Here is a 13,587-nt window from a genome sequence, read left to right on the forward strand (position 1 = left end):
CGTCGGAACGTCGGAGCGTCGGAGCGTCGGAACGTCGGAACGTCGGAACGTCGGAACGTCGGAACGTCGGAACGTCGGAATGACAGAATGTCGAAATGTCGGATTTTTAATTTTTTTTTTAATGTTAAATTAAAATCTTGAGTTCTTTAAACATAATAATAAGTTTTAAACACAATACAATTTTTGTTGAAAAAAGTTGCTAACATATTTGTAGCAGAATTTAATTTACTGATAGTTTTGACTTGTTATTTTGATTTTTCACGACATTTCGAACTTTTGAACGATTTCAATGAACTATAATTTCTAATCGAATTAAAATTTGCCCGAGTGTTAAAGTTTTAAGCGCAAGCAGTTAACGATAGTTGCTTAAATTAATTAACCTATTATTGTGCTTAAATTAAATAATTGTAATATATTATATCGTTTAAACGTCCATCTCTAGACAGACCTAGCAGTTTGCAACATTTTTTTTTAAGTGTCATGATTCCGCAGGAGTGGTTTTCGCGTTCGGTAGGTACCTACGACCTACCTACCTAACTCTAACTTAGTTCGGTAACCAGTGTGCGGTCACAAACAAAACAAAGATCATACGTACCTACATACCTACTACACTAGTACATAAGTTCTTACATCTTTAGTCATTGTATTTTTATCTGCCTGCCTTGTAATTTGACAATATTTTTTTTTTGTGTTTAAATTTTCAGTCTCGTTTTTGTAAGTCATAGAATTTAAATGTACCTAGTTACTGTAGTACGTAGGTAGTATATTACTAGGTACTTACCATACCTATATACTTTTAGTATATAAAAATGTACTCTGTGGATAGAAAGTGTTCGTTGGCTCACAATTTACTACCTACTTTGTAAATTATTTTTATACTGCAGGGCTAAACTGAAAAATATGGACCAAAAGTAGGAACCTACCTTGGTATATAATTATTTTACAATAATGTCTTTATTCCCGGCTTATGCGACTGGTGATATTCACAAATCATCTGATAATTCGTCGCTTTCTGCAGTAGTAAAATATGGTATGTACCATGTACCTATTTTATTTTGTTTTTTCGTTTTTTATTTTATCATCAATTACAAAAGCGCTTCGATTGATTGTTACTGGACCATGGATTTAGTAATTGTACTTACGCAGTACCTATTAATTCCTTGGACTGGACTGGACCAAATTGTTAAGTCGTGTGTAAAAATGATAGATCTTCTGCTGTGCTAAAATAGGGTTTGTTTTTTCACAAGGATGATTTCATGATGATTTCACAAGGATGTTGTCAACCATATGTCCGTAGATCGTAGTATCTTGTTCATTTTGTGACTTGCTCACAATAATAACTTGTAGAAGTGATCATAATACTTATTTTTATAGATATATATGATAACACCCATGTCTTTACTGAGAGCCAGTTGTTGGCAAGTGATGACGAGCAGAACCGCGAGTCAACAGGGAAGGAAAGGCAGATACAGCATGTGAGAGAGCGCTCTCCGCTGAAGGACAGTAATGACTTCTATCTTGATACTAAGTTGGATCCTGGCAACCTCCGAGTGTCTACACTTTACTACCCTGGAAGGCCTGAGTAAGTACTCATCTATGACATTATTACATACTAATACTAATTTAATAATTTATTTAAGTTATTTTCATTTTATATTAAAGAAATCTTTGAGAAAAAAAATTACCAAAAAGTAAAAATTACCAAATCCTATTTTGATGGTTTGTGTACATACACAAAACATCAAAATAGGATTTGGTAATTTTTACTTTTTGGTAATTTTTTTGGGGTTTAAGTACAATTCAAACAAATCAATTTGTTGACAGAAACTATGACAGAAACTATGACAGAAACAAGATAATCACTTTATAGAGAGGGAGCACAGAGCAATGTCAGTATGTGGTAATATGTTGGCAGTTTTAAAAAGTGTACTGATGAAGTGAAACTAACCTACATTTTAACACAAAGAGGGTTAATTTTTATACAGAAAATCTACTTTAACCTGCACATCTAAAACAACAATGTATTCGAGATATTACTTGGTCTCCTCGCTATTGATGCTCTTGGAATGTTTGTGATATCAATTTGTTGGTGGAGTACAGAGCGGGTACTTCTCAATATAACAAATCTTCCAAATTCAAAATGTTTATTGCCATTCATATTATACATCAGTTTTATTACAGCTTCATATTACTTTTTCTATCTTACTGTGACATCCACATGCTATCTCTTTTTTTCCATATTGTACACATGGGTGTACAATATAAGAAAAGAGTGAACATGTGAAACTTATCAAGTGCTACATATTTATGTTTCATGATAGCTACCCTGTAAAGTCACACAAATAAATAAAATATAAGTGTCTGTCTGTCATTTCAAAATAACGACATTTTTAGGGTACCATAGCCAAATGGCAAAAATGGAACCCTTATAGATTCGACCGACCCAATTCCATTAACAATTATTTTTAGAATTTTTGTCTGTCTGTTAGGGCGTTATGATGAACTAAGTTGCCTAGGTTGTGTTTTCAATAAAACATATTGCCGCCGTTGCTGGTGTTTCATTGCGGTAAATAATTTCATATAGGTAGATAGACAAGTCAAAAATTTCATTAGTGTTGGATCGGCATCGGCACGGTCAACATTGAAATAAACCTATAATATATAAAAGCATATTTTGCTGCCCGCGACTTCGTTCGCGTGGCCGAACAATTTTTGGTAACGAGTCAAAATTATAAGAAATTTAATTTTATAGATCAATATAACGACACATATACATACAGAAGATGCTCATCAGACTGAACAACTTTTATTAGAGCATCATTTCTATGTTTCCTATAGTTTAGCTGGACAATTGTGGGTCTGCATTTTTATACCTCAACAGAAAATGCTTATCAGGCTGAAATCTTTAAGGCGTCATTTCAATATTTTCTAATAGGTAGTTTAGCTGTACCATTGTTCTCTATCAGGTGTTCCAGTTTTCAAAATCATTTATACCCTGTATGTTGCCCAGGCTTAATGGCTATATAAAAAGTACATTCAAATCCGTCCTGTAGTTTTGAAGATTAGCATGTACAAAAGACAGACATACAGACAGATTTTTTTTTTCAAATTCTTACTCTGTTGCTGCGACTCTATCGCCTAATTTTATTTTTAAATAAATTTATTCAATGTACAGATTTTTTTTTCTACTGTTTTATTATATGTACTAGCTTTTGTCCACAACTTCGTATGTGGCAATTTCAGGAAATCCCTTCTTCACTAAGAAGTCTCTCCTACACTGTCTTAGGAACCTACACACCAAATTTCAGCTTTCTACGCCCAGTAGTTTCGGCTGTACGTTGTCTGTCAGTCACTCAGTAACGGAAGAGTTTTATATTGATTGCTGAGTGCTTTTATTTATCGTAAAGAAACATCAGTAAACTACATCGAAACCAACAAAATTTGGTCCTGTTTGCAGATTCTGTATAGTCAGTGGCGTAGCGTGTCTTGGAGGGGGGTTCAACAGAAGGGTAAAAAATATCGTCGACTATAAGAATAAAATAAAACGTGTATAAACATTGCTCTCTGTGGTTTGTAATTTCATATCGGTTTGCAAACGTCCCGGTTTAAGTGAATGATGAGGGAAATTTTGCCAACTTGGTTTTGTGATTTCCGAAGTGAAAATGTCATAGACCTGTGATTATGTGTGAGATTATGTGACATTCTGAACTATATTTTAATTTTGTTTGCTTTTACATTGGGGGACGCTTCCCTTATAGCCCGGAAGCCCCGTATCTTTGATACAGTTGATACGGCTCAAAAACGGAACAACGTGGAAAATAGGACGGCACGCGTTGCAGGAAGTGGGAGTGCGACTCGTATCAAAATGGGACATAGTGTATAGACAACTTACATTGAACAGGATACCTACATTGCAGGAAGCGTGATTGGACAAGTTGCGGGACGAGACACGTAGCGGGAAACGGGGAATTGAACTAAAATGAGAAAAAACACGAATTTGAATCATATGTTTACCTGTCTTACAGAATACACGCGATAAAAGAAAGACTGATATTTTCTTTATTACTTCATTACTTTAAGAATTGAAATCCACGCGGGCGAAGCCGCGGGGCAAAAGCTAGTTTGTAATATAAGTAATATGAACTACATTACCACTTGTATGTCTTCGCTGTGTCAGGTACACTCCCCAGGCGATTAATGTAGAACGCAAGAAGTCCCGTCGTTCACGGCGTTACTTCGAGTCGCAGGCGGAGGCGGCGGACGACGCGGCGGAGGTGGCCGCGCGCGCCGCCGCCTACCGCCGCGCGCTCGCCGACCAGCCGCAGGACGTAGACTTGTGGATGCAGTTCATTGACTTTCAGGTAAGGCTCTTCAAATATATATAGTAGCTAAGAAAGCACGAATCCCTATCATCATAATATGTGTTCTGATCAGGAGCGATGTAGCGGCGGGGAGGCGGCGTGTGCGGCGGCGGCGGAGGCGTGCGGCGCCGCCCCGCGCTGCGTCGCGCTGCGCGAGCTGCGGCTGGACCTCGCGCGCCGCCATCTGCCGCCCGACCGACACCTCGCCGAGCTCAGGGACCTGCTGGCCAAAGGTGAGATGATACTATTCAATCCAAATATCACTATGAATAACACTGGAATGCTCTATTATACTTTGAAATTAGGAATAGAAATACACACACACACACACAGGTAAGGAATGCATAATTGTATATTTTTTCAAGATACAGAAAAACAAAGTCACAAGAAATACAGTATGTAATCGAAGTCAACAAAATTCAGTCGACAAAATGCGAGCGGAAAAATTTTATGACATCTATATTTTACATGGAAATAATACAAATTCCAATCCAGCGGAAATAAAAGCGAACCTCGCTGGATGTAAATGTGAATTAGACAGTTATATCCTACTAATTAATAGTTTAAAAAGCACTAGAAAATCACGCTTTTATACGTGCACGTAAAAGCCAAAAACGATATTCCATCGTGAAATGCTGGTGCACATCTTCTGGCTTCATCATAAGACCTTGAAACTAAATCGTGTTCAAAGTTCATTACAAGATCTTTCTAACAAGTCCAAACACAGTGATGATACGATGTTCCATCATGAAGTTTTAGTTCATATCTTCCGGTTCCATCATCAGATCGGTTCGACAGTACCATATTATTGTATTGTCAGTACTATATACAGCTGCCAATTTTCATGACGATCCTTGGAAGATGGTTTAATTAGTTATATGGTTTCTTGTAACCCATTGATATATATCTATCTAGTTTTAATAATGTAAGTGTTTTAAAATATAAAAATATACGGGTCGACCTAATAAAAGCGTGTTAATAAAAAATAAAGTTTATGAGGATGTATGTGTGTATACTTAGACTGGCCATAAATACTGTTACAATTAAAAAGGAACAAAATATTACATTTGAATTTGGAATCCTTTATTTTTTATATTATTTAGAATCTCCTGGGTCCATTGTTGTGAAATTGGGTACACGGTAGAATATAATCTGGAATAACACATAGGATTTTTCATACTACTAAGTAGGCAAACAGGCATGCGGCCCACCTGATGGAAAGCGGTCAGCAGCCTATGGACGCTTGCAACACCAAGGGCATCACGTGCGCTTTGCCAATCCTGTAAAAATCTTTTCACGCCCTTTTCAAAACCTCTTCTTCAAAACCATGATACTTTTTTATCCCGAAATTCCCTCGGAAGCGAAGCCCCGGGGCGCAGCTAACAATAAATAATTCCGTTGTTTTTATTTGTACCAAAATTTAATGACAACGATGAGTATATTTTTTTCAAAATTCAGTATATACAATGCTGTTTGCATTGTATATACTGAATTTTGAAAAAAGAAAACTTACTTATCTTAAAAAAAAATGAAGTACTGTGCAACTGTGTTTATTTGGACATGGTTTTAATAATGCGTTAGAAATTGTATTTTATTTTTATTGTTTTGTTATCCCTCGTATGTATCACTTCAGAAAAAGTACGATCCACAAACACAAATCGTGTGTTCGCGGCCCTCGATTCCCGTTCTGTTACTTTTTTCTCTGTTTACCATTGTAAACAATACTATTTCGCTCTTTAAAGGTGGGGGTTGTTGATCACAACATGTGCATTTAATTTTTTTGTTATGTTTTCAGAGTCCGACGAGCCCGGCAAGCTATCGCTTTGGGTGCGGTTGCTGACCGCCGTCGCCTGTTCGCCGTCCTGCAGTCTCCCCGCTGTAACCGCCGTCGCACGCTCAGCGCTCAGCGCCTGCCGCGCGCCCGCCTCCTACCCGCGTCTGCTTTATGTATATGGTGAGTGTCTGCAGTGTGCCCGCTCTATTTATTATTATTATTTCCTTACAAAAATGTTTTCCTCATCCTTTTAACAGGGGATTGTAAAATATATATAGTCTGACTAGTCAGTCGTGTCACAAATTAATAATTTCCCGTTTTATGACTATTTTCTGGTAAATTATGCCTAATTCTATCTAGATGGCTTAGATGACGATGAAATCAAAGATCACAAACTAGGGTAGTGTTGGGATTTGAATTAATTTAATATTTTAAATCTCTACTCGACTTGAGTTTGACATAACCTTAACACTCGCGAGGTGTATGTTCGCGGCGAACGATTAGTTTAATACTAGTAGGGTTTTGATTCAGTGCTGTGTAGAAGAGTTTCCTTCGTTCCAATAAAATTACTCCATGCCTAAAATGAACGTTTGAACGGTCCAGGCGCGTTTCTGCGCTCCGCGGGTCTGTGGGAGCAGCTGATCCTGCTGCTGGAGCTGGCGCTGGGCATGAGCTTCCCCCCCGCGGCCGGGTTCCCGCCCCCGCCCGACCCGCACGACGAGCTTCACGAGGAAGCTTTACTGGATGCGGAGGTACGGCGTTCGGCCCCAGTCGGAGTCGATCATGAATATCGTCGACATCTCATAGAACGGAAGCGCTTGGTCTGTCCAGGAGAGGTGTGTGCACAGCGGCATGCCTCAGTCGGTGGTGTGGGCGCGCGTGGAGCGGCTGCGCGCGGCGCGGCGCTGGCGAGCGAGCGCGGCGGGCGCGGCCGCCAGCGCCGACCCGCAGCGCGCGCCCGCCGCCGCCGACCTCGCCGACCTGCTGCTGCCGCTCGCCGACCGCGACGGCCTCTTCTTGTTGCTCGTGCAGGCGCTGCGACTCGTCAAGGCAAACCTATATACGACATACTATATTATACTATACATTTGAAGCAGTGGTGGTGTAATGGACCGAAAGATCCTAGGTTCGAATCCTACTCGTGCCATATGAGTTTGTATACCGTACTCTTGTATAGTAATTTTCATCGACCACCACTTGCTTCCGGTGAAGAAAAATATCGTGAAGAAACCTGCATACTGGTGGATTATTTTATTGATTTGAGATTATTAGTGTTTGCACTGTACATTCATAATAATTTAGTTTATTTTGAACCTTATCATATGTTCAATATTGATGACAAACATAATATGGTGTTCCTTATATGAACAATCTCTATGAGCGTGCGAGGTGTACAGCCTTCAGAGCCACTAGTTCGGAACCTCATCGGCGATATTGGACGGGGTATAGGTGCCGCTGCTGCCGGGCGCGGGCTGGGTGTCGCGCGCGGCGGACGGCGCGGGCGCGGCGGCGCTGGCGGGCGCGGGCTGGAGCTGCGACTGCGGCGCGGCGCTGCTGCCGCTGCTGCGCGCCGCGCGCCGCCTGCCGCCCGCGCACCCCGCCCGCCCCGCCTCCGCCCGCCCGCTCGTCTCCTACCTGCAGCCGCCCAACTACTTGCAGCACACAGGTGCGACCTGCCGACACCGACGTATACATATAGTCTTTTCATCATATCATCCAATTTGGAAGATTATGTTGAAAGACTCGTTTTCCTGACATGTCTGTCTCCAACTGAACTTACATATTTATGATTTTCAATTTTATTCAATCTGTGTTGTAATATCGTACTTCTTGCGAAATATCGTGATTTTGGTTCAACGGGTGGTATTATATTGGTTTTGATTCCCCTCTAATCACAAATATGTGCTAAATAAATTGTGTTATACGGTTTATTGTGATAAATTTCTATAAAGTAAAATCGACGAATTTTCACCGTATAACTGTTTATTTTCGAAAACACAGACGCCGCTAGCGGTTGGCTATTACCTATATGATTTTTCTTTATATGATTGACTTATATGATTTTTCTTGAAGGAAATAAAAGCTTTTTACATGTCTCGACAGACAAATAGACGAACAACGAAGTGATCCTATATTAGTGTTCAGTTACACTTAACAATTATATATATATTATAGAATTGTTGTCGTGGGTTGAGGCGCTATGGGAGGCGGCTCTGAGCTGGACGAGCGATGCAGAGCGCTCGGCGCTGCTGAGCTGGCGGCTGCGCTGGCTGCACGCGCAGATGCTGCTGCTGGACCACCGGGTGACGTCACTGCTCTCTTCCTCACTCACACACAATCTTAATGAGATGTAGTTTTCTTCCCAATTTCATCATAGGCATTTAATTTCATGTACCCAACATTTTGAAGCACGCCGCCTATTAACGCATCAGAAAAGTCCTACCTGAGAATCTGCAGCATTTGAAACAGTCGTAAGCTCATTAGGAAGGTTACTTACGTCTGTTTCAAACGCTGCAGATTCTCAGGTAGAACTTTTCAATAGATTGTGGGTAACCTCCCGGAGCAGATATCCTTTTTGGAATACGGCTGTAGATTGTGACCAAACTTGATAGCAGATAGAAAGAGTAGAGGATACAGGTTCAAAAAGGTATTCATATGCATATTTGCATGTTTAGCGACACGAGCGGTCCACATTGAACTCGTTAACGAAATGACGTCACACGGTTTCTTGACGGCCTTGTATAGGTATGGCGCTCAACGGGGAAGACTTTCAATGAATTGTCAAAGTTAAAATAAATAAAATTAAACAACATTAATTAAAAATTTTCTCCGGCATACATCCCACATTCTTCTTTGGACTCACTTAGATTACAAGGAATTAAACACAGTGTTGATACAGATAGAGGCTATCTTGAATTCAAGACCTCTAACCTCCTATTTTCTCCGATCCCAATAATTTAGTTCCACTTACTCCATTACATTTTTTAATTGGACGGCCACATACGATGGGACCTGCGCCCAGGTGGAAAATGCACCAATCAACAGCCTCAGTCGATGCTATTTTTGAAGATCACAATCTGATGTTGTCCACGACGGAGAAACCATCTATTTTGACAAAGATTTGCGATGAATGAACAATCGAATAGATTGTTCAGAGATAGAACACTAGGCTCGCGTTTCTGGAGTAGCGGACAGACAGTGTGAGGCAGCGTGTGCGCAGGAGGAGGAGGAGCTGCGGCGGCTGCGGGCGCGCGCGCGCGGCTGCCTCAAGCGGTTCGCGGGCGCCGCGGCGCTGCCGTTCCTGCAGTTCGCGAGGCTGGAGCTGCGGGTCGCCGGGCCCGCCGCCGCGCAACACGTCGCCATCACCGCATTGCGCAGGGACCAGGTACGTTCGTTGCTAATTCGCCCCTATTACCGCGGCGTAAAATCTGTATGGGTTGTTTTTGATTGCTTAATAAGATTGCTTAATAATTTACACTTGGGATTGGACGTTTCGGGTCGTTTTCCAATGTCCCGTGGTCACCCTACGACCGATAGCGGGCTACTGCTCCGACGACTGCACGGCAGAATATTCTTCTACCGCCAAGTTGTAGTTATTCCGCCAAGCACCGACACAAAACACACTGACGATGTCCCTATTCTAATGGATATTCAATGATCCAAATGTATTTCTTCTGTTTTTTCTTTCATTTCGAAAGAAATAATATTTAGAAACGAAAGAAAAAAGGACGTTGTATTGATAATAACTTGAGAGGATTATATTTTTTTATATTATCGACACAGTGACAAATTTCATTAAAACAGCATGCACATTTCCCAAAAAAAGAAACACTTGTTAATAGAATAACATAAATATTTAAGGAGCTATTTTTAGAATTTGTTGTCATAGCGGCAATCGATATACATGTACGGTGTGTGTACATGTGAAATCTCGGTTCATTAGATGTAACCTGATCAGAGAGACGGCTTCGGGTAGGGAACCCTAAAATAAATAGTATTAGGCATAACGGGCGCCGATGTGTGTCGTGCAGAGCGCTCCAGTGGAGGTGCGCCTGTACGGCGCACGCGTGCTGCGTGAGCTGGGCGCGCCCGCCGCTGCCGACTGGGCGCTGTGCGGCGCCGCGCTGGGCCGCGTGCTGCCGTCCGACCCGCTGCCGCCGCTGCCGACCGCGCTGCGCGACCGCGCCTTCGCCCTGGTCTGCATATACACTCGCTTCATTTCGAGGACGAACGTTGTGGAAATTTAACTGTAGGACATTTCTAAAAACGAACTTTTATTCTCGTCATAAAGATCTTGTTACATTTAACGAGTGACAAAATATCATGTCCGTGAAGTAAACAGTTAAGGATTTGCTCGTCGGCATAAATGCATGCATTGTCATCCAAATTAAGCGTGTATTCAAAATTTCAGCTCAATCGATTGATGATATCTGTTTCACAATTTAGTTGCAAGATTCCACGCGAACATTCATACATACATTACATTGCAAATTAATTCATTTAATTAATTACCAATAACATAGTAAAAAACGACCATGATTCGCTCGGAAGAGTATTTTATATAGGTATATTTTGTAAGAATAGATTCGGCAAAGTAATTTCGTGTGGTCCACAGTGTGAAGAGCGCTGCGCCGAAATAGAGAGTTCATTTTCCTGTCGGTCGGAGCCGGAGTCGGCAGTCGCGGCGCTGCTGCCGTCGGAGGCGGAGTGGGCGGGCGCGCGCGTGCAGCTGGCGGGGGCGCAGCGTCGCGGGCAGCTGCTGGGGGCGCTGACGGGGGCGCGCGCCGGGGCGCTGGCGGGCGCGGGGGCGCGGGAGCGGCGCTGGCGCGAGCAAGAGGCGTGCGCACTGACGCTGGCGGCGGCGGCCGACGCGCGCGCGCTGCACACAGCACGCGCGCTCGCGCCTCTGTTCCCCGATAATGCTTTCTTGAATCTAGGTATTATACACGTTATTTATGTTTTAGACGCGTTATTTTCTTAGGTAGTATTCTTTTTTTCAAGTGTTATTGCTCACATCGGCGTTTGATTTTATTCGAGTCGCCTAAGAGCATCCTGCCTGACACTGGCTGATCCATTGTGTTTACGACTACCTACCGTCGTTTAGTGACAAATAGTCGTATAGCACTAGTATAGTTCATCGACAAATGAAAGTTACAGATTTTAACGAGGGTGTATGTTGCCTCGACTAAACGTCTCGGGTCGGAGTACACAATCGTACTCTCTTTCGTGTGGTACATAGTGCTTTATACGACACCTGCCTACGAAGATAATGGAAATAAAATACAATTTCTAATAGGTACATAAATAATTAGAGCGATCACATGAGTTCGTATTTTTTTTTAATGGAGTTATATTTTTTGACAGTCTGCACTTATAAATACTTATAGATTAACAAGAATACTCATTACATTTTTTGTAACTTGCAAATATAAAAATCTATTTATTCGATTTTTTAAACAATATTCTATATCAATGAAAGCATTATATTTCATTCGTAACGCGACTAAATCTTGCTCTCTGCTCTTGAATCTGTCTGAGATCCGATGATCCAATTGATCCAAATGATGTGTTCGGTGTAACCGAACACCTATGACGTCGGCCGATCGGTCGACGCTCTATTACTCAATTTTACTTACTCTTTTAGTGCACATTTACAACTCCACGGAGCGGGTGAATTCTTTAACATAATTATTATAATTAATTGTTTCGTGTAAATAAAGTGAAGTGCTTTACACCGGCCTTTACTCTCAACATCAACAACACCTCACTCCCCGAACAAGATGCATTAATTGATTCGAATCTTTGCACTGATACAGTTTCGAATGATCCAATCTTTAAGATGATAAGTTTTTCTCAGCGCTAGTAGTGAGGAATGACAGTCTAGATGGTTCCTCGTATATGACAGTGATCTGTTCCGCAGCGGCGGCGGGTGGAGCGGCGGCGGCGGCGGTTGGGGCGGGGGCGGGGGCGGGGGCGGGGGCGGGGGCGGGGGCGGGGGCGGGGGCGGGGGCGGCGGCGCGCTCGGACGTGGCGGCGCTGGCGCGCGCGCTGCCTCAGCTCATGGCGGCGCCGCTCGCGCAACTCACCGACAGAGGTGAGGTCTTGTTTTCCTTTTTGTTTGTCAACTGTTTTTTTCGCTATTTTATTTTTATCGAAAATCTAATATTTTTTATACATTTGTATCTGTTGTGGTTGAACAGAGGCGGAGCGCCTGTACCGCAGCGTGTCGCGCGCGGCGGCGGCGGGGGGCGGGGGCGCGCTGCTGGCGCTGGCGCAGCTGGAGGCCGCGGCGCGGCGTCCCCGCCCCGACGTCGCGTCCGCGCTCTACCGCGCGCTCGACGCCGCGCCGCACAGCAAGGTGCGTCTCGGAATCCTTCTTTATTTATTTATTTATTCTTAGGAGAACCAACAGCTATATGTACAGAATAGTCGCTTAAAATAAAAATCGGAAAGCCAATTATAGGTTCCCACTAATAAAAGCAAAATGGAAGTAAACAATAAGTGTTGCTTAATGCAAAGATCGTTATAAATACTACTGTCATAAACATCTCCCGTCCGATTACATAGAAAACGAATAAATTTGTTCTGTATGCCCTCAATTCGGGATATATATGTTTCATACTGGGGACTCTAAATTTGGGAAGCTTATTCCAGATTACTCCGAACAAACGTGCAATAAATTATTTTAATGGTTTTAATTGAGGACACCTCTCTGGAGATACGCTTTATGAAGCCCAATGCACGGTGCGCTTTAGCTACAATACTGTTACATTATGTTGATTGAATATCACATTTTCCCTATTAAGTTTTTGTCCTAATAATTGATAGTCGTAGATGATTGATTTACGTTTACGACTAAAAGTGACTACACTACATTTTCATGGGTTATACGGTCTAGAAGATTACAGTAGTCAATATTTTCATATCATCAAGTGTGTTTAAGGTGATGATCGACGTCGTTTATGAAGACTGCGACATTCTTTTTAGTTTTAATTGATCACAATTTGTTTCCAATACTGACTTGACAGTCGCAATTAATAATAGCTAGCAAATATGTTGATGGTTCGGTCGATGTGCGGTGCGCAGGCGCTGCACGTGTCGGGCGCGGCGTGGTGCGGCGCGGAGGCGCGAGCGCTGGCCGACGCGCTGCTGGACAAGCAGCTGCGGCTGCACGCGCTGCCCGACGAGCTGCAGCCGCCGTCTACCATACCCGACCAAATACAATAAATATCATTCATATTCACTACTTTTATTTCAACTTTCCGTTACATACCTATTAGATATTACAAAGCAGTTCAAATTAGATGGTTATTCTCGCGTACCTATTACAATATAAGTTCCTACGAATCGTAGTTAGACAAAAGTTTCTTCTTGTCGAGTTAGAATCAGCTGTAATTTGATCAATTTTATTATAGAATCAGATTACGAATGTAATAGATTACGCCCAACTCT

General features: G+C 42.3%; 1 protein-coding gene across 3 annotated transcripts; it reads left to right on the plus strand.

Moving 5' to 3' along the window:
• Positions 1 to 288: 288 nt before the first annotated feature.
• On the plus strand, positions 289 to 13,378 carry LOC128671633 (uncharacterized). 3 transcript variants are annotated; one of them, XM_053748288.2, is made up of 16 exons: positions 289 to 510; positions 885 to 1,030; positions 1,375 to 1,582; positions 4,178 to 4,361; positions 4,435 to 4,594; positions 6,157 to 6,315; positions 6,739 to 6,887; positions 6,967 to 7,185; positions 7,585 to 7,801; positions 8,311 to 8,438; positions 9,356 to 9,520; positions 10,167 to 10,331; positions 10,751 to 11,072; positions 12,056 to 12,229; positions 12,336 to 12,493; positions 13,222 to 13,378. In XM_053748288.2, the coding sequence occupies exons 2-16, from the start codon at positions 949 to 951 to the stop codon at positions 13,360 to 13,362; spliced, it is 2,631 nt and encodes an 876-aa protein (XP_053604263.1). In that variant the 5' UTR covers positions 289 to 510; positions 885 to 948; the 3' UTR covers positions 13,363 to 13,378. The 3 variants fall into 3 exon arrangements, with proteins under 3 accessions (XP_053604263.1, XP_053604262.1, XP_053604261.1); XM_053748287.1 differs by lacking the exon at positions 289 to 510 and adding an exon at positions 576 to 714; XM_053748286.2 differs by lacking the exon at positions 289 to 510 and adding an exon at positions 621 to 773.
• Positions 13,379 to 13,587: the final 209 nt, after the last annotated feature.

Source organism: Plodia interpunctella, chromosome 8 (genome assembly GCF_027563975.2).
Source record: "Plodia interpunctella isolate USDA-ARS_2022_Savannah chromosome 8, ilPloInte3.2, whole genome shotgun sequence".
NCBI classification, from domain to species: domain Eukaryota; kingdom Metazoa; phylum Arthropoda; class Insecta; order Lepidoptera; family Pyralidae; genus Plodia; species Plodia interpunctella.

Excerpts from the sequence above, each read along its gene's own strand:
- LOC128671633 (XM_053748288.2), top strand. The coding sequence starts at position 949 with ATGTCTTTATTCCCGGCTTATGCGACTGGTGATATTCACAAATCATCT. Across the intron at positions 6,316-6,738 it reads GCGTCTGCTTTATGTATATG|GCGCGTTTCTGCGCTCCGCG; the intron begins GTGAGTGTCTGC and ends TGAACGGTCCAG. Across the intron at positions 10,332-10,750 it reads GCGACCGCGCCTTCGCCCTG|TGTGAAGAGCGCTGCGCCGA; the intron begins GTCTGCATATAC and ends TGTGGTCCACAG.